This window comes from Camelus bactrianus, chromosome 27, assembly GCF_048773025.1.
Source record: "Camelus bactrianus isolate YW-2024 breed Bactrian camel chromosome 27, ASM4877302v1, whole genome shotgun sequence".
Classification (NCBI taxonomy): domain Eukaryota; kingdom Metazoa; phylum Chordata; class Mammalia; order Artiodactyla; family Camelidae; genus Camelus; species Camelus bactrianus.
This window is the reverse complement of record NC_133565.1, coordinates 29,566,336-29,588,907: the sequence shown is the minus strand read 5'-3', so window position 1 is coordinate 29,588,907 and position 22,572 is coordinate 29,566,336. Positions and strand designations below refer to the sequence as shown.

At 52.5% G+C, this 22,572-nt stretch overlaps 1 protein-coding gene across 3 annotated transcripts in view; it reads left to right on the top strand.

Annotated features, from left to right (window-relative positions):
• FAH (fumarylacetoacetate hydrolase) overlaps nucleotides 1-22,213 on the top strand; it is a 30,226-nt gene extending 8,013 nt beyond the window's left edge. Inside the window, exons 5-14 of one of the 3 annotated variants that reach the window (XM_045516780.2) lie at nucleotides 2,674-2,764; nucleotides 6,909-7,006; nucleotides 7,090-7,166; nucleotides 10,105-10,204; nucleotides 10,969-11,099; nucleotides 12,986-13,061; nucleotides 15,081-15,127; nucleotides 16,828-16,929; nucleotides 17,595-17,712; nucleotides 21,991-22,213. In XM_045516780.2, the coding sequence (XP_045372736.2) occupies nucleotides 2,674-2,764; nucleotides 6,909-7,006; nucleotides 7,090-7,166; nucleotides 10,105-10,204; nucleotides 10,969-11,099; nucleotides 12,986-13,061; nucleotides 15,081-15,127; nucleotides 16,828-16,929; nucleotides 17,595-17,712; nucleotides 21,991-22,070 (920 nt within the window). In that variant the 3' untranslated portion in view covers nucleotides 22,071-22,213. The remainder of the gene's footprint in view (nucleotides 1-2,673; nucleotides 2,765-6,908; nucleotides 7,007-7,089; nucleotides 7,167-10,104; nucleotides 10,205-10,968; nucleotides 11,100-12,985; nucleotides 13,062-15,080; nucleotides 15,128-16,827; nucleotides 16,930-17,594; nucleotides 17,713-21,990) is intronic. The other 2 variants (XM_010955162.3, XM_045516781.2) reach the window with 2 other exon arrangements.
• Nucleotides 22,214-22,572: the final 359 nt, after the last annotated feature.

The following is a 22,572-nucleotide window of genomic DNA, read 5'->3' as shown; positions in this document are numbered from 1 at the left end:
CTGCCTGGCAGCTGGCCTGGATGCCACCTTTTCCAATCCTTCTTAAGTGATTCTGACACGGCCTTTACACAGATATTACAAACAGACAAGGGGGTAGAAACTCTTCATTTTCTTTTAATTTGGCAAGAATGCTCTAAAATGCTGTGCTGGTTCTGCCCTGGGCTCCTGCCAGGGCAGTGGGGTCTTACTACAAAATGCAGCACTGTGTTAAAAGTAATGCTGGAGTGATGTACACTTCTGCTGCACTTCATAGTGTATAAGATATGTCCTTATGATTTTTTGAAAGATGATTATGTGAAATAGATTCAATCTTTGAGTCTGCTTGGATCTTCTCTAAGGAGAAATTGAGTTGAAAGTAGCCATGGCAGGGTGACAGTGACTCCCAGCAGTGGCAAGAGAAGGAATTTTATTTGGGGACCACCATGCCAGGCACGATGGTAAGGACTTTAGATCTACGATCTCCTTTGCTGTATCGGTGTACCTGTGTTTGGCATCATTCTTCCCAAAGGAGGAACTGAGGCCTAGAGCCGCAAAGGGACTTTCCCAAGGCCCCACACAGCAGGGTCAGAATTCAGATGTAGGTTCAGGCAGGTCGTTTACTGTGAGGCCTCACTCACCTATGAAATGAGAATAGAATTATCTACCTGAAGGCATAGTTTTAAACCAGCCGCCCCCGCCTTCTGGCCCTCAGACCTATGATTTTATGAAATAAACCCCACTCATTTCCATGTTTTTGTTTTTAAGAGAAGAGCTGGAACACAGGGTTTGGTTTTGTTTTTCTTTTCTGTAAATGATTTCCTGTGTCCTACATGCTTCCCATCCTGCAGGAGGGCTGCGGGGACGTGTGTCCAGTGTCAGATGGCAGGAACCGAGCCGGGCTTACCCAGGTGGGGAGGAGGGCAGACGGGAGCCTAGGACCACCCGCTGTGCGTCTGAGGGGGGCATAGTCTCTGCCACTTATTTTGCATTTTCAAAGTCCAAGATTATTTTTTCACAACTTTTTTTTTTGTCTTTTTGTGGAGGAGGTAATTAGGTTTATTTATTAATGGAGGTACTGGGGATTGAACTCAGGACTTGTGCATGCTAAGCAGAAGCTCTACCACTGAGCTATACCATCCCCCCTCACAAACAACCTGCTCTTGGTTCATGTATTCGGCATCCTTTTTTATTAGATATATTAAAGGATGCTTCTTTTTGGTGTCTCTGTTAATTCTGTTTCCTTTCTTTCTCGAGATGAATTGGTACCTCTCTCATGGTGAGGGTTCTCCTGGACACTTGGTGATTCTGGATTTTGTGCTCCTCTTTATTTGTGTGGAAACCACCTTCATTAGGTGTCTGTGGTTGTAGCTTTTCCTGTAACCAGACCCAAGGAAAGGGGCACAACTGACTTCCGATGGGGTGGTGGGGGGAGCCGCTCTGGGTTGGTTTCCTGGCTGTGGGGCTGCTCTTGGTTTTCCTGGGTGCTGCCAGCCTCTGGAGGCACGGTGTCAGCTCTCTGGACCAGCTCGTCAGCCTGGGCAGAGTCTTCCGTGCTGGCTACTTGGGAAAAGCTGGGTAGAGGGAGGGACTGGGGGCAGGGGCTGAATCACCTGCACCGCCTCAGCCTCTCCCTCCTCCTCCTCACGCACTCAGGGGTCAGGCTATTTTGTTGGCACGCCACTTGGCTTTCAGGGATTCCTTATCATTTCAGGTCGGCTGCCGGTGCCTTCTTCCTTTCTTGTTACAGATTTATTCTTCTGAAAAATATCTCCGCTGTGATCTCTGAGCTTTGGGACTGAAGATGGGGAGCAGCAGCGAAGGCCCAGGGTGCCCCTGCCCTCATTGGCCCTTGTAGACTTTCCCCTCTTCGCCTCCTTCACCACTTCTGTTTCTAGTCCAGGCTGTTGGTACTGGCCTATCCAGCTTTTTATTTATGTATTAAAAAAATTTTTTTTTTTTTTTGGAGGAGAGGTTTAGGAGAAGAAACAGGCAAACTGTCCCAACTCGTTCTTCCTGCCCGTTTGAGCAGCTCATTCTCTTACGGGAGCCTGTGCCTGCAGCACGCAGTCCAGCCAGCTCGTTCCACTCTTCATCAGCAGCAGGCACTGGTGAGACCTTGTTCTTGGCACCAGGAGAGTCAGACAGAGCAAGGCCTGGGGTTGGGCTGCTCTGAAACGGCTGCAGGCCAGCAGAGGGCTAAGGTCTGTGCACATGTGACCGGAACACCAGCGGGACATGGAGCCTGCTCCCAGGAGGGCTCCCCAGATGAGGGCATTTGGAGGAGGAGAGGTCCTGCTAGGGAGAGTGGGCAGGGCCTCCCGGATGAGGGGGCCTCGGAGAGCTGCCAGGATGTGGGCACACAGACACCCAGAGGGAGCGGCCAGTCCCCGGGGCAGAGGCCTGGTGAGCTGAGCCTGTCGGTGGGTGCGGTGTCAGCATTCATATTCAGATTCCACTGTCTGTTTCCGGAAGCCTGGCTCCTTATTTCTTATTCCTTTCTCAGTCGGGAGTTGTAAAAACGAATTCTTAGTGGAGGGGTTGTGTGCTGCCTTTGGTGCGGAGCTTTGGGACGTGCACCTGCTGTTTGTCGGGTGTGCGCTCCCGGCCACCCACCCCTTCTCTGGTCCCATCCCTCAGAACCAGCCCTGCATCGCCTGCGTCACTGAGGGCATCTCTCACATCTCTCCTCTGCAGGCGACTACACGGACTTCTATTCCTCTCGGCAGCACGCCACAAACGTCGGAATCATGTTCCGGGGCAAAGAGAACCCGTTGATGCCAAATTGGTATGTCCCGGACCAGAGTGAGGCTAAGTTCCAAGTCTGTCTGTTGTCCCAGTAGCTGACAGGTCCTCTCAGGTTAAAGAAACTGGGGAGGTAACCCGGTAATGACCCTGCTGTCACTTCTGGAAACAGTGCTCTCAGCTTCTGGTCTCTTCCCAGCTCAGCCGTGGACCTGCAGTGGGGTTGTCGGGCAGTCCCTTCAGCTCTTTGATCTGGAGAACGTGGGTTGGAATTAGATCCTTTGAGTCACAAGATCCTTCCAGATTCTTTTATTTGTAAGCCATGAATTATACTTCTATCTGCAGGTCTTAAATGACAGCCATCTCTGTACTTAGGATTTTCTGATGGATGAGAATTCTCAAGTGTGCCCAGGGCTGTTTCTCAAAGTGTGGTCAGCTCAGAAGGGGGAGCTTTGTTTATTTATTTGACCCTCATAGGAGTTCTGTGGGGTCACCCAGGCGCTAATTTGTTAGGCCCATTTCACAGGAGGGAACACAGGCTCAGAGAAGGGTCAATCTGCCTGAGAACAAACAGGGCCAGAGACTGTCTCCAAACTCCCAGGTCAAAGGTCAAGGCCATTGCCCAAGCCTAGAACACAGAGCCGAGGTCCTTCACCCGTTGTCGTGAACTGTCCTCAGGATGTGACAGTTACTCGGACACAGTGGTGGGGGCACACCCCCGGCCGCGTGCTGTGGGCCGCGTGCTGTGGGCCGTGTGCAGTCGCTGGGGTGGGCGCAGGCTTCTCCCTCTTTCAGCGAGTGTTTCCGAAAGGCAGTGCCAGGAGTGGCAATGTCTACCAGGACCACGGGAAGAAGGAAGAAGGAGGGAGAGAGGTTACGACCTGGAGGAGTGAAGCAACCGACCAAGGTTGCAGAACAAGGCCTGGGTGAATCTAGGACTGCAGGGGGCCGGACATTGGAGAGTCCAGCCCTGTGCCGGCTCCAGGCCAGGTCAGGGGGGATCGCAGCCCGTTCTCTTCTGAAGGATGAGAGCAAACAGGCTTTGGTGCAAAGTGGCCGGAGGCTGCGCCTCTGCTTTATGTGTACACCTTTTGTCATAATGCTGACGTGTGCTGGCGTGATTAGCCCGAACAGAAAGTACGTGTACTACATAAAATGAAACACTAAAGATTTCAAATGTACACACCATTGGACCCACAGTCTCTCTCTCACGTGCATCTTTCCTGCAGAGATAATGTTTGTATCCAAGGGCAGAGATTTTACCTGCAGTCTTTCTAAGGGCCCAAAACTGGAAGCAATCTGAAGCAATCTGATTATTGGTGGAGGAATAGTTGAAAAAGTATGGTCCGTTCACAATATGAATTATTTTGTAGCTCTTGGAAGAAAGATTTAGGATCAAAAGGCATGTGCATGATATATTAAGTGAAGGTATGGTATAAAGTGAGTTCTCATTTTTATAAAAAGACAAATCAAAATATATGTACATAGGTACTGTGTTAATTCCTGCAGCGGCTGTAACAAATGACCACAGACTGGGGCAACACAGGTATCTTCTCTCATGGTCCTGGAGGCCGCAAGTCCAAAATCAGTCTCACTAGGCCAAAGTCAGGGTGCTGGCAGGGCTGGTTCCTCCTGGAGGCTCCGAAGGAGAACCCACTTCCCTGTCTTTTTCAGTTTGCAGAGGCCGCCCATGTTCCTGGGCTGGGGCCCCTCAGCTAACTCCAGCCTCTCGCTGCCATCGCGCTTCTCCTGCTCCCTCCTTTGATCTTTTCTCCTCCTCGTTATAAGGACACTTATGATTCCATTTAGGCCCACTTGGATAATCCAGAATAATCTCCCCCACCTCAAGGTCATTGACTTGATCACGTCTGCAGGTCTCCTTTGGTGGTGACACCCACAGGTTCCAGGGCTTAGGACCTGGATGTCTTTTGGGGGGCTGTTATTCAGCCTCACACACACACATGCACACACATACATGTACATATACACACTTATACATACATGTGTATACATAGATGTGCTTACACATATACATATGGACACACGTGCACACTCATACACATATACATGCAGATACATGCGCAAACATGCATGTACACACATACACATACATACACGTGTATACGTACACTTACACATATACATATAGACAGCACACTCATACACACATACACTTACACAGACACATACATACATGTGTATACATAGATGCACTTACACATATACATATAGACACACACACACACACACACACACACACACACATTTGCATAGGCTGCTATGAGCATAGAGAAAGGCCCAGAATAACAGACCGCTTCCTCATGGCTTCCCTCAGGGCGCTGGCTGGATGAGAAGAGCTGACTGCCTTCTGTGTTGTTTGAGTAATTCCATGTAATGTAATTGCACCCAGTTGTATTTTGTAACTTGGCCCAATAAGGGAAGCAAATGGGGAGAAGGAGGGAACTCCCAGCCCACCCCCCATAGGCCATTACTCTGAATGGTAGTTGGCCCCATCGCCTCCACCCCTCCAGGTTACAAGCGTGCGTACGCACACATATGGGCACACACACACAGGCGCACACACACAGGCGCACACACACATTTTATTTCTTGAGTTAACAAAATGAGACCATGCTGACTGACATGTGCATTTTTCACCTTAATTTATCATTGACATCACTCCGTGCAAACAAACTTAAATCTACCTCAGCCATTTACAAAATAAATTTTTTTGAGGAGGTAAGACAAGGCAAATGTGTAGTAAATTGCCACTTATCTAACAAGATGCAAAAACCACCACACAGCAGTGAAAGTGTATGGAAATGGAGAGGAATGAGGGACAGCACATTCCAAGTGGCCGCTCCCTCTGGGGGAGGGGGTGGAAGGGGTGGGGAGGACAGGGGAGCGTCAGGGAGGGCTAAGAAGGGGGCATTTAATCGGATTAGAAAGCCTGTTAGTGTTCTGTGGTTATTTGTTTTGTTACATCTTGTTGTATATCATCAATATTGCAAAATAAATTTAATAAATTCTTACATTTAAAAAACTAAAAAATCATCAATGCATGTACATGGTCTAGAATTCAAAAGGAATTAACCGGTTAACAGTGGCAACAGAGCAAGGCTCCCCCACCCTGCCCACCCTGTCCTTCACCCTCCAGAGGTGCTGTCCTTATCATCAGCGGCTGCCCGGGGGCTCTTGCACAGGTGTTCTTGCCGAATCTCGGCCCGTTTTCTGGGCAGTCACTGACTGCTCTCTGGTTAATCTGAAAGAGTGTTTTGCATTTAATAGAAGTGAACCCCTGGTTGTAAGGCATTGCCAAGTATTTTCTTCCAGCGTGGGCACCTTGTTACTTTATTTGCTGTCTTTTGGGAGGGGGAGGGGGTGGTAATTAGGTTTATGTATGTATTTATTTATTTATTCGTTCTTGGAGGAGGAGCTGGGGATTGAACCCTGGACCTCATGCATGCTAAGCATGCACTCTGCCACTTGAGCTATGCCCTCCTCCCGTTTGCTGTCTTTGTTGATGCAGAGGTTTTGAATGTTTATAGGCGGACGTGTCAATCATTTTCTTCAAGGCCTTTACTTTTCTGCTGTGCTTGGGCTTCCTCCACCTCAAGAACTTAAAGGTGTTTCTGCATTTTTTCCCCTGGTACTTGGCATAGCCTTACCCTGCACAAATTTAGATCTGTAATCCGCCTGGGATTTCCTTCCGGGTGTGGTGTGAGGTGCGGGTCTGTCTTCATTTCCTGGACTGCTGTAACAAGCTGCCATACACTGCGTGGCTCACAACGACAGGAACGTATTAGCACTCAGCCCCAGAGGCCGTAAGTGTGGAGTCAAGCCTCACTCCCCGCGAAGGCTCTAGAGGACCAGCGGTCTCCTTGCTCCTCGGCCCTGGTGGCTGTGGGCCATCCTTTCTGGGCAGCATCACTGCGCTCTCTGCCTCTGTCTTCACATGGTCTTCTCCCTTTCTGCGTCTCCTTTTCTGTCTCCTAAGGGATGCTTGTCACTGGATCTGGGGCCCACTTGGATAATCCAGGATGAGCTCATCTTAAGATGCAAGTACCTTGGGGTCTTTGACCATGCCTATATGTTGACTCCTTCTGGTCTTTAATTTTAAACCATTTTGAAACTGAGTTTGCACGGGTCATGGTGTTGACGCCTTCTCTCGCCTCCCCCCCCACCAGGCTGCACTTACCAGTGGGCTACCACGGCCGGGCTTCCTCCGTCGTGGTGTCAGGCACCCCAGTCCGCAGGCCCATGGGACAGATGAGACCCGATGACTGTAAGTGCCCCCAGCGCCCAGGCACCACCATGCTCAGCTCTGGGTCCCCACCCAGTGAGTTCCATGCCTGGCACTCATTCCAGCCTCTTTTCCTGGTGTTATTCCAGCGAAGCCTCCTGTTTATGGTGCCTGCAAGCTCTTGGACTTCGAGTTGGAAATGGTAAGCTGTGTCTCAGTGTTTTATTGGCATGGGGTCTATATACACATTAGGGCAGGGATGCTCTCTGGGGTGGCTGCCCCGGACGACGGGCTGCCTCCCATTTCAGCCACATCAGTGGAGGAAAACGGGTCCCCACCTGGCCATCGAAAGTACCACCCATCCTCATTATCCATGGATTCCATATTTGTGAGTTCACCTACAGTTAATTTGTAACCTCCAAATCAATACTCACGGAGCTTTTGGGGGTCATTGGAGGACATAAACTGAGTGGCCAAAAATCTGAGTCTCCTGACGTACGTGCTCCCGGCTGAGGCTGAACCAGGCCCTGCCCTGCCTTCCTGTTTTAGCTCCTTTACTCCAAACAGGTGTCCTTTTCACAGTCCACTTAGTGCCACGTTATATTGCATTTTCATGCTTTGTGTGGAGGTGCTGTCTAGTGTTCCTGAGCACAAAAAAGGTTGTGATGTGCCGTATGGAGAAAATGTGTATGCTGGATAAGCTGCACCGGGGCCTGACAGAGCCCGTGGTTGTGAGTTCGCGTTCATGAGTCAACCATGTAGAGCAGACCTCGTCTCTGCTGCATTGCTCTCCACAGACAATGAGTTTTTTTTTTTTTTTACAAATCAAAGGTTTGAGGCAACCCTGGTTGAAGAAAGTCTGTCAGCGCCGTTTTTCCAACAGCATTTGCTCACTTTGTGTCTTTGTGTCCCATTTTGGTAATTCTCCTAATATTTCAGACTTTTCCATCATTATTGTATTTGTTATGGCGATGGACCATCAGTGATCTTTGATGTGACTATTGCAACTGGCTGAAGGCCCAGAGGATGGTTAGCATTTTTTAGCAGTAATTTTTTTTTATTTTTTATTTTTAAATTTTTAAAATTGAAGTATAGTTGATTTACAATGTTGTGAGCAGTAAGATATTTTTAAATTAAAGTATTCACAGAGATGTTCTAGACATAATGCTGGTGCACACTTCACAGACTACAGTGCAGTGTAAGCATAACTTTCATAAGCACTGAGAAACCAAAGCATCTGTGCTTTATTGTGGTATTTATTTAATTGCGATTGTCTGGAACTGAACCAAGGCAGGCCTGTATATTAAATGAGGTGTCCTTAAATAGAAACACACATGAAGCCAGGTTATACACTGATTTGTTGATGTGAATGTTGTGACCAGAGGCTGGCGGGGACTGAACCCTGTATTTCTCCCAGAAGCGATACGCCTGTGTTTGCTAACTCAGGTTCATAATGACTTTATAGAGTATAAGCACTACGGAGAGCAAGGATCAGCCACATCAGCCCCACTGCGCCTGTGCCGGGGCCAACAACCCCAGAGCTGTGGTTACTTCAGGGCTGCATTTTTTTTTTTTAATTAAAGGTATTTTGAGATAATTATAGACTTGTGCAGTTGTAAGAAACAATACAGAGAGATCCGAGCACCCTGGGCAATTTCCCCCGGGGTGACATCCTGTAGAGCCAGAGTGCCATCTCACAGCCAGATGTTGACATCAATCCGGTTACTTCCATCCAGGATCCCTCATGCTGTAGGGCTGTGCATTCTGAGACCAGCACTGAACTCTGGGAAGCCCCCAAGGTGAGGGGGACCAGGAAAGTGATAGGAAGGAGGAGGGGAACTGGAAGGGAGGACCTGGGGACACGGGCAGTGTCTGCAGTGTCTGCTGGGTTGTCAGATGCCCGAGAGTGGGGCCAGGCTCAGTGCAGGCAAGTGCAGACAGGCCGTGGAGGGGGCTTCCTGTAGGTACCAGCACTCAAGTTTTCAGGTGATGCCTCAGGAGTGTCTCCTGGTGCAGGTGGAGAGGAAGGGGCTGTGGGGTCCCCTGCAGGGCTGTGGGAGTGAGAATCTAGGTTGGTGGGAGACAGGCTGGAGCTCCCTGTCTCTCCCGTCCTGCCTTGTGACTTCTTTGGGCTCCATCCAAGGGAGGAAGATGTCTGGGCTCTGCCAAGTAGTCCCCCAGTCCCGCGGGGCATTCCCAGCCAGCCTTCTGCCTCCCGCTGCCTTGGTGAGGGTGCCATGTGGACCCCCGGAGGATGTTTCCCAGCCCAGATCGCCCAGAGCAGTGCACAGAGCCCTGGTTTGGGGCCAGCCTTTTCTCCCAGGGAGAACGGAGGACTCTGCAGGCAGGTCCCTGTTGCGGGGTGGGAAGGGGTGGGCAGAGGAAAGATGACAGGAAGTCAGAGTGTGGAGGAACGACGGGGTGAGGGGAGCACAGATAATCAAGACTTGATGATGGTAAGATTCTCTATAGGATGGCACCTTTTTAAAAAAAATCTTGATGAAAAATTGGCGATGTTTAAACAGTGTCCCAGAACGGATAGAACCACGAGTCATGTTTTGCAAATGTGTAGCTGATTCTGTGTGCCTTTGGCAGTTACTTTCCTAATTTCCCCCCAATGATGTCTAAGTAGTCTTGTTTCCTGGACTTGTGTCGATGACGTTTTCCTCAGAGGCGGCGGGTGATGTGTTGGGGTGTGGGGTACACCCCAGCAGGCTCTTTCTTTGCTGCATCCCAGAGGCAGCATTTCGATTTTTCATGACATGAATACAAACCCTGATGTTTTCATTTTCACCAGCCTCGTGTAGCTGTCAGATCTCAGAAGGCCGAGCTCTCATCGGGTGAAGGGGAAAGAGCAGAGGCGTGGGGCGGGCTGCCACGGTGTTCAGGGACCGTGGTGGGGGGTGGGGGCTCGGGCAGGCACTGTGGGCCACTTCCCCTGGGTGGCCGTCTGTCCTCCTGGGTGCTGTTCATGATGTAGAAATACAGTGGATTCGTACCCTTGCAGTTCCTAACCGCGGGGCAGCTCAGGTCCCTGGCCAGAAATGCCTGGTTTGGAAATGCCTGACCTTTGCCCTCCAGGCACATGACCTGGGGCAGTGGGTCAGAGCCAGATTCTCATCGACTCTTCCCCCTGTCAGGCTTTCTTTGTAGGCCCTGGGAACAAACTGGGAGAGCCGATCCCCATTTCCAAGGCGCACGAGCACATTTTTGGAATGGTCCTTATGAACGACTGGAGTGGTAATTACAGGCTGTCAGGCATCCTGGGGCTGACTTCCCTGTGCATGCTCTGCTCTGGGTGGAGGCTGGGTTCTGGGGACACTTTCACAGAGGCCGTGATGGTTTCCCGAGTCTGGTGCGGGTCAGAGGCGGCTGGTGGTACAGTGGCTGAGGGTGACGGCTTGGGTATCAGACAGACATCTCAGCTCTGAGCTCTTTGCTGGTTACTTCACCTCCCTGAGCTCCAATTTTCTTGTAAGTTGAACAGGGACAAGGCTGGTGTCATAGCTCATATTTTGGAGCAATTGTGAGTCAGGCCCTGTGCTGAGTACCTCCCATGGACTCTCCTGCTGAATCCCTACAAGGTGTTTATCCCCATTTTACAGATGAGGCATGAGGCATCGAGAGATTTCAGCTAGTTGCTGAGCTAAGATATTAAACCAAACACCCCAGTTTCTAAGCCTGTCCCAATCCCCATGTCAGATGTAGGAGAAAGATGGTGCAGTGAGTCCCAGGAAGTGTCGCCTCCCAGAATGAGGATGAGCTTCCGGCCCCTTCGTGGGGAAATATCCTGCCTGCACTTTCGTCATCTTTCTTTTTGCTGCAATCTGGCATAGTGACCTCAAAGGACCTCTGTCCTTGGTCCTGGGGCAGCCTGGCTGGGGCCAGAGCACCAGGGTTGGGGAGGGCTATGCTGAGTGTCTGTGGTCCTTGGTCAAGGGGCGGAGGGAGGCTTGGCATGAGGCACAGTCAGCCTTTGTAATCCCCGCTTGGCCCTTCTGTAGCTCGAGACATTCAGAAGTGGGAGTACGTCCCTCTTGGGCCATTCCTCGGGAAGAGTTTTGGAACCACCATCTCTCCGTGGGTGGTGCCCATGGACGCCCTCATGCCCTTTGCCAGGCCCAACCTGGAGCAGGTAAGCATATCGTCTGCCAGAAGCACCAAGCCCAGCCCCTGCTGTCTCTGAGGCTGTTTGCCCACCAGGCGTGGAGAGGATCCGGAGGAAAAGCTCCATGCCCCCAGCATGCCCACGTACAGGGGTTCCTGGTGACAGGGACCTCCAGGCAGGCATGGCACCAATCATTCTGCCTGTGCTCTCCCTGCCCCCTGCACAGTTCTTGTGGAGAAACACAGAATTTTGTAAACTTCAGAATCCTCTGAGGCCATGGGAACTGGCCAGTTGGGAGGAGAAAGGTCCCTGCCAGTATCACCACATTGCACAACTTCCCAGGTTGCCAAGTTGTGTTCTGTGTGATGGCGCCCCCTGGAGTCTAACGAATAGAATGCAGTGTGGAGTCAGGCAACAAGAAGTCCTGGTCCCCAGCCTCCTGTAGGTGTACTACTGTCCAGGTCTCATGGTCTCAGCCCTCATTCCTCGGCCTGTCCCAGGCTGGCTGCCGCCCCCGCCCCATCACTGCCAGTGGTCTCACCAAAGGGCCTGTGATCTTGCCTGATGCCGTGGCCTTGCACCCTCTTCAGCGTGGACCCCGGGCAGCCCCCATTTTCCCTAGGCTCTCACTCCCCTGGCTTCCTACACATCACCTGCCCAGTTTTACTGTGTCTCCCAGAGCCCTGCGATGCTCCAGCTGACTCTGCTCTCCATGGGTGAGCTGGCAGCCCCTGCCAAGCTCTCAGCCTTTGCCCTTGCCCCCACAGCCTCCCCTGAGCATCTCACCTCACACATGGTCCCTGTACCCGACTGCCCTCCTGCATTCCTGGGCCCCTCTTGGCCCTGCTGTCAGCTCAGGGAGCTGTGCTGAAACACACTTTGGGTCTTTCCCTGAAGACCAGTTCCTCGTGAAGCTCCCATGGGGCTCCCGTGCTTGTCCCCTTGCTCCTTCCTGCCACCGCCTCTCCCAACCCCCATCATTTTCAGGCACCAAGACTGGTCCCCTCTCTCCTTGGTGAGTCCCTGCCGGTGGCTTCTTCTGCAGCCAGCCCTTGCACGGACCGCCCAGCCCGTGCTGCATCTGCTGCTCATCCGCAGGCTCCATCCTTGGTCCAGATCCCCGTTCACAGGCACCCTTGCACCCTTGCCAGAGAGATCTCTGGGCTCTGCCTCCCTTTATGCCAGCCTTTCCCAAATACCATGGATGTGCAACCTTCCCGACTCTTGCCACTTCTGCAATATTATTTATTTAATGTTTGTCTTTAAAGCAGCTTCCATTTGAAAACTCTAATAACTTGTTTAGAAAAGGAATTTTATGTGCCTATCAGCATTACAGGCCACCAAGTTAATCATAAAAAGAAACATACTATTGAAATAAAACACCCACGTTATCTCACGTCCCACTAGAGATTCATGTATTGCTCTTTGGGAAAGCACTACTTTTGGCCGAAGGGCAGATCTGGCCTGGCCATCAAAGCTGCCTCCACAGCCGGGTCCAGCGCCAGAAGGGCCAAGCACCTGCCCCCCACCTTCCTTTTCTGTTGCCCCGGCCTTTCCTCCAGGCCTTGCTTTGTTCCCCCATCTCTGGCCTCCCCCCGGTCAGCCTTGCCCAGCACTCTCCTCCCCAGCTTTCTGGGTCCTCTCTGATTTGGCTCCTGTACCTCTGACCTGCTGATTCCCCTCCCCCTGCTTCTTTTCCCAGAGTCTAGCTCATAGGACCACCCCCACCCCCCACTGTGCAGGGACACGGTGCTGGGTCCCTGGAGAGGGACCACCACTTCTTCCTCAGGTCCTCTTTTGGCGGGAGGGGCAAAGAGCAGAGCAGGGGGGCCAGTGGGTCTGCTGCGGGGCCCAGCCTGTGCCAGCTCAGCCCGCCGGCCCATGACCCTCTGTGCTGTGCTCTTACCCCACAGGACCCCAAGCCCCTGCCGTATCTCTGCCATGACCAGCCCTACACGTTTGACATCAAACTCTCTGTCGCCCTGAAAGGTACTGTCATGGGGTCGGAAGGTGTGTGGGCAAGTGTACCCAAGTGCCATTGCCCAGTGGCTCCTGACTCCTCGGCAGGAGGTGGATGAGGCGGGTGGCGCTGCGGGGGGGTGCGGTCTGGGAGACACGTGGGACTCTTGTAAAAGGAGAGAGGAGGGGAAGGGACACCTTGTGCTCAAAGGGAGCCACATGGGGCCCGCATGACATGAGCCCAGTATCACTGGGCTCTCAGCCCCTAGGGCCAGAAACTGTGGAGTCTGGGACCTCCATCCTCCGCTTGAATCCCCACTCCATCCTCCCCAGCCGCAGTCTGCCCAGCCTCTGCTGGCACACCACTCCCCACCCCACCCCGGGTGGGGCACATTTCACCCAGTGCCTGTTTGAAAGCCTGTCCTTGTGCGCCTGGCTCTGCCCTCTGGGACCACACAGAGCCGGCACGCCCAATCTGTGATACCCTGCCCTTGGTCGGCCTACGGAGCCTGGAAGACAGGGCCCCCGTCCCCCTGAGGCTGCTCGCGGTAGAGAGTTAGTGATAAGGAGCCTGGCTCTGCAGGTTCGAGTTGGTTCTGCCCCTTGCCCAGCTGTGAGACCCTGGGCAGGTTACTGAATCTGTCTGTGCCAGTTTGTCGTCTGTAAAGTGGGCTAACGTTGGTGCTGCCTTCATGGTGTCATGGTGGGGGTTAAGCAGGTCAACGACTCATGAAAAGGCCTAGAACAGCGCCTGCCCCTGGAAAGAATCAGGTGTTGTTTTCCATTCCTGCTGGGGGCCCTCGGCGCCGGGGGAGGGATTGCCCAGGGGACGCACACTGGCCCCTGGGCCACACTCGGCCAGTCTCTCTTCTTCGCAGATTTCTCTCCTCCTTTTGTCCTGTCTGTTTACCCCAGGCTCTGCTGCGGTGGGTTCCAGGGTCTCTGGCCTTCATGGAGGGGATGCTGGCAGCAGGCTCGGGGTCCGCTGGGAGGAGGAAGGAGCTGTCTCTCGTGGGAGTAGGACGCCCCACACGGGAAACGGATGGCTCCTAGCTGCCAGAGGCCCTGCAAACTCTTTCTTGTCACTGACTGGGAAACTGAGGCTCAGAGTGGAAAAGTCGCTGAACTGGTTGGTGACAAGGCTGAGACTACAGCCAAGTGTCACGCGCTCTAGGCTAGTGTCCTTATACCCACAGCTGCCTCTTTAGAGCCCATTTCTGTCTGGTTTTCATCCTGCCTGTCTGGAAACATCCAGGAGCGTGCAAGGTTGGAGGAAGGGACAAGTTTATCAATGTGCAGGGTCCAGAGATGTAGAAAGACCTAGAAGAGGGAAGGCCGAGTGCAGGGATGCTTTCCAAGACCCCTCCCCGCGCCAGTCCTGATGTTCCGTGTTAGGATCTGGGTGGAGCAGGTTTGGGGGACCCTGACCTTCCATGGGGCCGAGCAGCCCACCTGTTCTGTGCATCCTCGGAGGGGAAGCCAGGGCCAAGGGAGGAAGGCTGGTGCTGGGGAGGAGAGCTTTCTGATTATTGGCACTGTTTAGACATGGTGCAGGAGTGGCCTGGTACCGTGTGTGTAGTAGGAGTTTGGTTGTTTCATAAATGTTGAAGTAAAGTGTGTGGTAGCACACTGCCCATCACTGGAGGAGTTTGGCGGGCTCCAGCTGTCCAGAGGGCTCTGGGAGGGGTGGGTGGCAAGTAGGTTTCAACTTGAACACTATCTCCTGTTGAGTACTGGTGGCCAGGAGCATTGTGTTAAGGAGGATTCTGAGGTTACATCTGACTTCAGAGGAAACCAGTACCATGATCGAGTCATGCTGTCTGCCGTGGGTGTGCGAGGAGAAAGTGGTGTCTCGTATGCATCTGTTTGCCATCCCTGGGCCAGATCATCTCTGAAGCCTCCCAGCTCTGATATCCTATGAGCATATTGTTTCACGGTTGACAATGGGACGCTTAAGCCACAGAACAATTCACCCTACAAGGTGGTTGGTTTTTGTCCCCTCCTTGATTAATGGAATCTCTTTGTCTGTGTTGCTTGTCTAACCAACAGGAGAAGGAATGAGCCAGGCAGCTACCATATGCAGGTCCAATTTTAAGGTAAGCTTGGAAGCTGGAAAAACTGCTTTTTGGAGGTGAGGGGAAGAAGGAGCTCCTTCTTCCTGGCAGGACCAGGGCAATAGCACCCATTCTGGGATGTGATGCTGGTTCAGCCCGTGGGCCGGGAGCCTTCGTGACGCTGTTTCTGTCTAAAGAGGCCAGGTGGTCCCAGAGACCCCTCCCGATGGAGGCTGCATGGACACGGCCAGTGATTTTCTTGGGGAGTGACAGATACTCCTGTAAGGGGCTAGTCTCTGGCTTCTCCTGTCTGCCAGGGGCTGGACTGATCAGAGTGACTTACTTTCTTTTTAAGTGAACTTTTAATTGAAGCACAACACACACAGCTGACAATGCACAAATTCTAAGCTCAATGAATTCTCACAAAGCAGCAACCAGCACTCAGATCCAGAAATGGGAAATTTCCAGGACCTCAGGTGCCCCCTCATGCCCCCTTCCAGTCACATTATTCCTCTTTGTAACAAGCGTAACCTCTCTCCTGACTTCTGGTTACCGTACATTCACTTTGTTTCCCAGTTTTATAAAAATGGAACCATACAGGATGTATTCTCCCATCTCTGGCTTCTTTGGTCTTAACATTACGTTTGTGAGATTTAGTCACATTGCTGTTTGCAGTGATAGTTCATTTTTCTCGTTGTGTATAGTGTTCCACAGTATTAATGTTCCACAATTGCTTTTTCCATGCTATTTTTTTTTTGACGGGGAGGTAATTAGGTTTATTTATTTATTTATTTATTTATTTATTTATTTATTTATTTATTTATTTATTTATTTAAATGGAGGTGCTGGGGATTGAACCTAGGACCTCGTGCATGCTAAGCGCGCACTGTACCACTGAGCTATACCCTCCCCTCATGCTACTCTTGATGGACATTTGGATTGTTTCCATTTTTTGGTGGAGTTACTGTGAACGTTTTAGTCCGTATCTTTTGGTGCATGTATGTGTACGTGTCTGCTGGGTGGATATTCAGGAATAGATCTGCTAAGGTATAGAGAATATATATCTGTTTGCAGCTTAGGAGTATTTCCAAGTACTTTTTCAAAGGGCTTGTTCCAACTTCTACTCCCACTAGTAGTGCATAAACATTTCAGCCGCTCCACATCCTGGTCTACATGTGATGACACCAGCCTTTTCATTTCAGCCGTTCTGGGGGGTTGTGATTTCAGTTTGCATCTCCCTAATGACTCATGCAGCTGGGCACCTTGTCCTGTGCTTGTTCCCATTTGCACATCCTCTGTTCCAAGGCCCAGGGTGGGAGAATTCAAGTGAGGTCTTTGCTCACGAGAAACTTCTGCTATTATGAGGACCTCGACCTTGTCAACTTAGGACTCAAAGTTAATCACAGGACAGAGTGTAATTATGGACAGATGAGCACGTTGCAGACTGAGGGTCTGAGCAGTGAGGTCAGCTACTTAGGGAGCACCTCTTGGAGAAGACGGGTTGGTAGGGTTGCTGGGAGGAGCAGAGGAGCCAGGCTGTAGCTGGTGAAGGGGCGGGGAGAGAGGTGGGGAGGTCCCTGGGTCACTGCAGGAGGACACTTGCCCTTGCTGTAAGGGATGGGAGAGAGCCCCGGGAAGGCTGCTGTGAGTAGGGCAGTCTAGGTGGGCTGCCTCCGGGAGGCTAGGAGAAGCCATCCCCCCCCAACACTGCCCATCCCCACCTCTGTGTCCCCCGCCCGCAGTACATGCACTGGACGATGCTGCAGCAGCTCACTCACCACTCTGTCAATGGCTGCAACTTGCGGCCGGGGGACCTGTTGGCTTCTGGAACCATCAGCGGGCCGGTGAGTATCCGATTGCCTGGGGGGCTGCTCACGCGGAGCAGCCCTATTCCCCGTACAGACCAGAGGGCCCTCAGCTCACCCCCGAGAAGGGACTGCAGCCTGAGGCCGGTGGATCTTACAACTCGTAGCCTCATCCATCTCTGGGTGCAGAAGGGTCTTCTCTTCCAAATTCAAGAGACTGATGTAGGAATGGGAGGCTGCGTCTGTCTGCTAGGGGAGAGTCAGAATGCACCCACCAGGATGACGTGGCCCCACTGCTTCCCCCAGACCCCTGCACCACTGTAAGCCCTTGATGACTTTGGGGCGGTGCACGTACCAGTCACTTCCTGCAAGGTCGTGAGTGCGGCTCTGTTTGATGGGACATCTCTTCCCAGTGGGAGGGGTCAGGCATAACAGTCTCGGGTAAGCTGCAGCCCCCGGAGTGGGCAGGGGCCTGGAAGAAGGGGCGTAGGCATGCTGGTCCAGCATTCTCCCGAGTCCTGACAAAGTGAGCAGGGCAGGATGCCCTGCCTCGAGGACATTTCCCCAGGATCTCTGAGGGCCACGGGGGTCCCCTATCCCTGCCCTGAGCCCCCCGGCCTTGCTAACCTCTGTCCACACTGGCTCCGACGTGCTCACCACGGTATAAATATATCTGACGCTTTCTTCCCTGTCCTGTTATGAAGGAGCCAGAAAGCTTTGGCTCCCTGCTGGAGCTGTCATGGAGGGGAACGAGGGCCGTGGAGCTGGGGAGCGGCCAGACCAGGAAGTTTCTGCTGGACGGGGATGAAGTCATCATGACAGGTGGGGGTGACCCAGGCCTGCGGGCACTGTCCTAACCATGTGGCGCTCCCGTCTGGCTGGGAAGCCATCTGTCCTAACTCGTCCCCACTCTGGCCTTCCCAGGTCTGTGTCCGCTTGCTCTGTCCTTTATCACAGCCCTAGCTGCCAGGGATTTTCAATCTGAGTCTCCCCAGCCCAACAAGACTGCAGAAGTTCTGCTTTGTCTCCCTTCTCCCTGAGAGAAATTATAAAACAATGTCAGGTTCTCGTTGTTCTGGACTTTGCAGGGCAGAGACCCCGTGCCCTATGACCCTATGCCCCGTGACCCTATGCCCTGTGACCCTGTGCCCTATGACTGGGCTGAGTTGCTGACTGAGATTTTCCGGCAGCCCGTATCGAGGAGGCGGGGGTACCACTCACATCTTGGGGGGCGATTCTGCCCGCCACATATTATTGTGGGGTAGGAGAGCGCCACATTGGTCGGACAGACTCAAGTTGGCTGCCCAGATCCACACTGGCCTTGTGACCTTCCTCAGGTTCTTTACACTTTCTGAGACTCAGTTTCCTCATCTTTAAAATGGAGTTAATGTTACTATACTTAACCTCACAGCATAGTCGTGAGGAAGACCCAGTTCACTCCTTCAGGATATGTTTCTGGAGCACCTGCTGTGAGTCCCATACTGGGGTTCTGATGGTGACCAGGACAAGTGCAGGGTCTGCCCTTCTGGGGTCATGTTCCACTGTCACTGCTACACCATTTTACAGGTGGGAAAATGAAGGCCTGACGGGGGTCAAATAGCTTGCCCAGGGTCTTGCAGCCAGTAAGCAGTGAAATCAGAGTCCCATCCAGGCAGTGTATCCCCAACTCCTAACCCCTCTCATAGTGTCTACAGCGCCTAATAGGGTGCATGTAACCTTGTGAGCGTGTGAAACTGACGACAGTCTTCACCATTGTCCTCCTCGTCATTGTCGTAATTTCCAGAACCCCCTTTGGAGAAGGCCCAGCATCCTGACCCTTCTTAACAGGAGTGCCCGCATGGAGTGTGTGACCAGCGGTGCCTGTCTGCCCTGTAGGCAGGTTAAGGGAGCGCCCATCCTCTACACTCACTCCCCACATCCTGCTCTCTGCCGGCCGACTACACATTTCCCTTCGCATGTCCTATTGGCACCCCCACTTCCTGACCCTGTCTTGGTACCCCTGACTCTGCTCTGCAGGCTGGAACCGTTTCATCTAAACATCCTGCTGAGCATCCTTCTGAAGCTTCCTGCCGTCTCTGTGCCACTGGCCTGGTCTGACCTGCTGTGTCTGGATTGCTGGCACCGCTTTGCTCCAGCTCCTGCAATCCATCCTGCTCCCGCTGCCTAGAAAATCGTCCTTCAGGTCTGCTTTCCCCCTGCTACTGTTCTGCTCATGATCTTCTCGTGGCTCCTATTGCCTGTTTCCTCAAATTCACACCCGTCCCGCATCTGATTCTGCCCTCCCTGCGGAACCTCATTCTACTACACAACCCCGCTTTCCCTACGGCCTGCCAGCCCTTGGAATTAAACCTGGCTCAGCCCAGATAGCGCCTTCCTTAGTTGCTCAGGAGGAATCAGTCTGTCTGTCCTCTCCACTAGCAACTCACCTGAAACACAGAGTTCTGGCTAATTGTACGCGCGTCTGTTTCTATGCTTGGCCAAGAGCTCGTATTAGTTTCCTCTGGCTGTTATAGCAAATTACCTCAAACCTGCGAGCCTAAAACAACAAAAATTTACTCTCTCACAGTTCTAGAGGGCAGAAATCTAAAATCCAGGTGTTGGCAGGACTACATTCTTTCCAGAGGCTTGAGAGGAGCGTCCATTCCCGCCTCTTCCAGATGCTAGTGGCTACCGGCGTTCCTCGGTGTGAGGCTACATCACTCTAACCTCTGCCTCATCTCCACGCTGACCCCTCTGCTTCTGTCTGTCTGATTCCCCTCTGCTTGTCTTATGTCACATCTCCGGATGGCTGGTTGGGAGGTGAGCGGTTGTAATCAGGCATCAGGAAGCAGGCAGGGGCTGTTTGCTGCAGGGGCTGTGCTGCTGTAACCCAGGGCAGGAAGGAGTGGGGGTGGGGGGCCGAGAGAGCACCCAGCATTGAGGGCAGGAGGAGAGGAAGACAACACTCATCAGTGTGGGCGGCTCTGGAGGAAGAAGGCTCTCTAAATGCTGCAGCTTGGAGGGAGATGCTTTGATAGATGATTGATGAATTTCTGCCAGGTTTTACTTTAATAGGCCTTTTTTCCCCAGGGACACAGATATGTCTGAACGTTGGGATTCAAAAGTGATGGGAAAATAATGAAACCAAGCAACAGAATAGGCAAGGATGTTGCTCTGGACAGAAGGTGACCCAGAGCGTTAAGGGGCAGCACACGGTCGCAGGGGTGTGCCTCTATGATGCCGGGAGGGCGAGGGGCTGGTTTGGGCTGTCGCCCTAGCATCCAAGCTGCCACCTTCCCAGGGAAGACCAGTGGTCTGGACGGCCCATGCAGGGAGGACCAGCTGGATGACTGGGCAGGTGGGGAGAGGTGGGAGGAGACAGGCTGGGTAAGCTGTGCTGAGCTGCAGGTGGCCGTGAGGACTGTCCCTGGGCTCACTGGGAGGGCTCGTTGAGCTGTCCCTGACCCCATCTCCGAAAGCTGCCTTCGGTCTCAGTGTTCAGATGGCTGGGAGTCCCCTCAGCAGTGAGCTTCCATTTATTTCTCTCGGTTGCTGCAATCTTGTTTTTCCTTCTTCGCCCTGGGTAGCAGAAGGTCTAGCTCCAGATTTGGGGCTCGTCTCCAACAGGTGAAGGGGTCTGGTGGCGGAACTCGAGGTCACAGGCATCCCTTGCAGTGGCCCTGGTGTCCACTGTGGGCCTGGTCGCCATCACTTCAGCGCTGCCTTGGCCCAGAACCCTTGAGAAGTATCTCAATCTGAGCAGCCCCGGGGCCTCTGTGCAGGGCTGGCACTCATCCATCTATGTGTTTCTGTATATCTTCTCACTGGGGCCACCAGAGAGCACGCTTTAAAAAAAATAGTTTTCACTGTCTTGCTGCGAACTCTTCCATGTTACCTCGGTGCCTGCAGGTTAAGGTTCAAACTCCTTAATGTGGCTTCTCAGAGCCCTCTGTAATCTGGCTTCTCAGGAGTCCCCACACAGCAGTTTCCACTGAACAAATGCCTGGGTCTCTGTGCCTTTGACATGCTGTTCCCTCTGTCTGGCTCACACTTTTCATTGTGTCTCCCCCGGTGAACTCCTACCCACTTGTCAAGTCCCAGCTCCAATGTTCCCTCCTTGCTGCTCTCCCAGCACCTCATAGACTTTTCTGCCCTAACTCATATCTAGACCGGCTGCTCCCACTAAACAGACCCTTCTCAGGTACAGGGACAGGCGCCTCCTCCTCTTGGCCTTTCTGTTGGAATGGAATTGAATGAATGAGACTAATATTCGTTGAGCATGTGCTCTGTGACAGATGTCTTGCTGGGGCTTTCCCTGAGTGTTTCATCAGATCCTCACAACTCTGAGAGACAAAAGGCGTGCTGCTCCCCTCTGCAGATGAGGGGGCTGAGCTCGGAGGTTAAACAAGTGGCTCCTACTCACCAAGCTTATAATTGTCCTAATCGGGGGGGAGTGAGGAGGGTATAGCTTGGTGGTAGACTGCGAGCCTAGCATGCACAAGGTCCTGGGTTCCATCCCCAGTACCTCCATTAAAAATAAATAAATAAATAAAAACCTAATTACAGACCCCCCAAAATAAATTTTTTTTAATTTTAAAAAATAATTAAAAAAAAAATAATTGTCCCAATGGCTGACACCGAGCATTTACCCTGGGCCAGGCACTATTCTCAGAACTCCCTCTGTGTGAACCCATGTCATCTTTACAACAGTGGGTACTGTCATTAGATCCATTTCACAGACAAGAAAACTGAGTTCCAGGGGGACCAAAGGTCAGAGAGCCAGGAGGTGGAGAAGCCAGGCTTTGAACCCAGACAGTCTGGCCTCAGGCTAATCAGCAGACCTAGGATTTGAATTTGGAGAGTCAACCACCCTTCGGGAAAGCCGACAAGCCATCCTTGCTTCTGGGGGTCTCGGATCATCGGGTGGGCTTGGAGTTCCGTCTCGGTGCTTCTGCAGCCTGCCCAGCTTCTGGGCGAGGGTTGTTTTTCTGTGAAAACTATGTATTTGTCATTCTGATGGCACCTTCCTGCCTCGGGCCCAGCTGGCACTGTGGCTGCGTGGGCTTTGGTCCCCCCGAGCCCAGCGTCTCCGAGGCTGACCCTAGCCCTCCTCTGTTGCAGGGCACTGCCAGGGGGACGGTTACCGCGTCGGCTTCGGCCAGTGCGCAGGAAAAGTGCTGCCCGCTCTCTCGCCAGCGTGAGGTTCTCTGCTGGCCCGGAAACAACAGGCTTGAGCGCCAAGCCCTCCACCTCCTTGGGGACACCGGGGCCCCCTCTGTGGCTGTAGCCTGGTTCTTCATTCAGTAATAAAGCCATCGTGCTCCGTCTCCACGCTCTGAGCACAGCCTGCTGTGAGTGTGCAATGTTTACTCATATTCTTGGTTTGGTCCATTGGGTCAAGGCATGTACCGCCTCCTGCGTGACATTCATTTATTTGTTTCCTGGTTTTCATTTGTGAGGCCGAGGGTCCATGTGGGGCTTTCTCATCAGACATCCCCCGCCTCCCAGTATTCCCTGGAATATGGAAAAAGAATGCCACCTGTATTAGAGTCCACCGGAGAGACAGAACAATACAATCCTATATACAGTAGGATGTGTATATAGAGAGAGACATTTATTTTAAGGAATTAGGTCATGTGGTTGTGGAGGCTGGCAAGTCCAAAAGCTGCAGTATGGGCCTGCAGACTCGAGACCCCAGGAAGA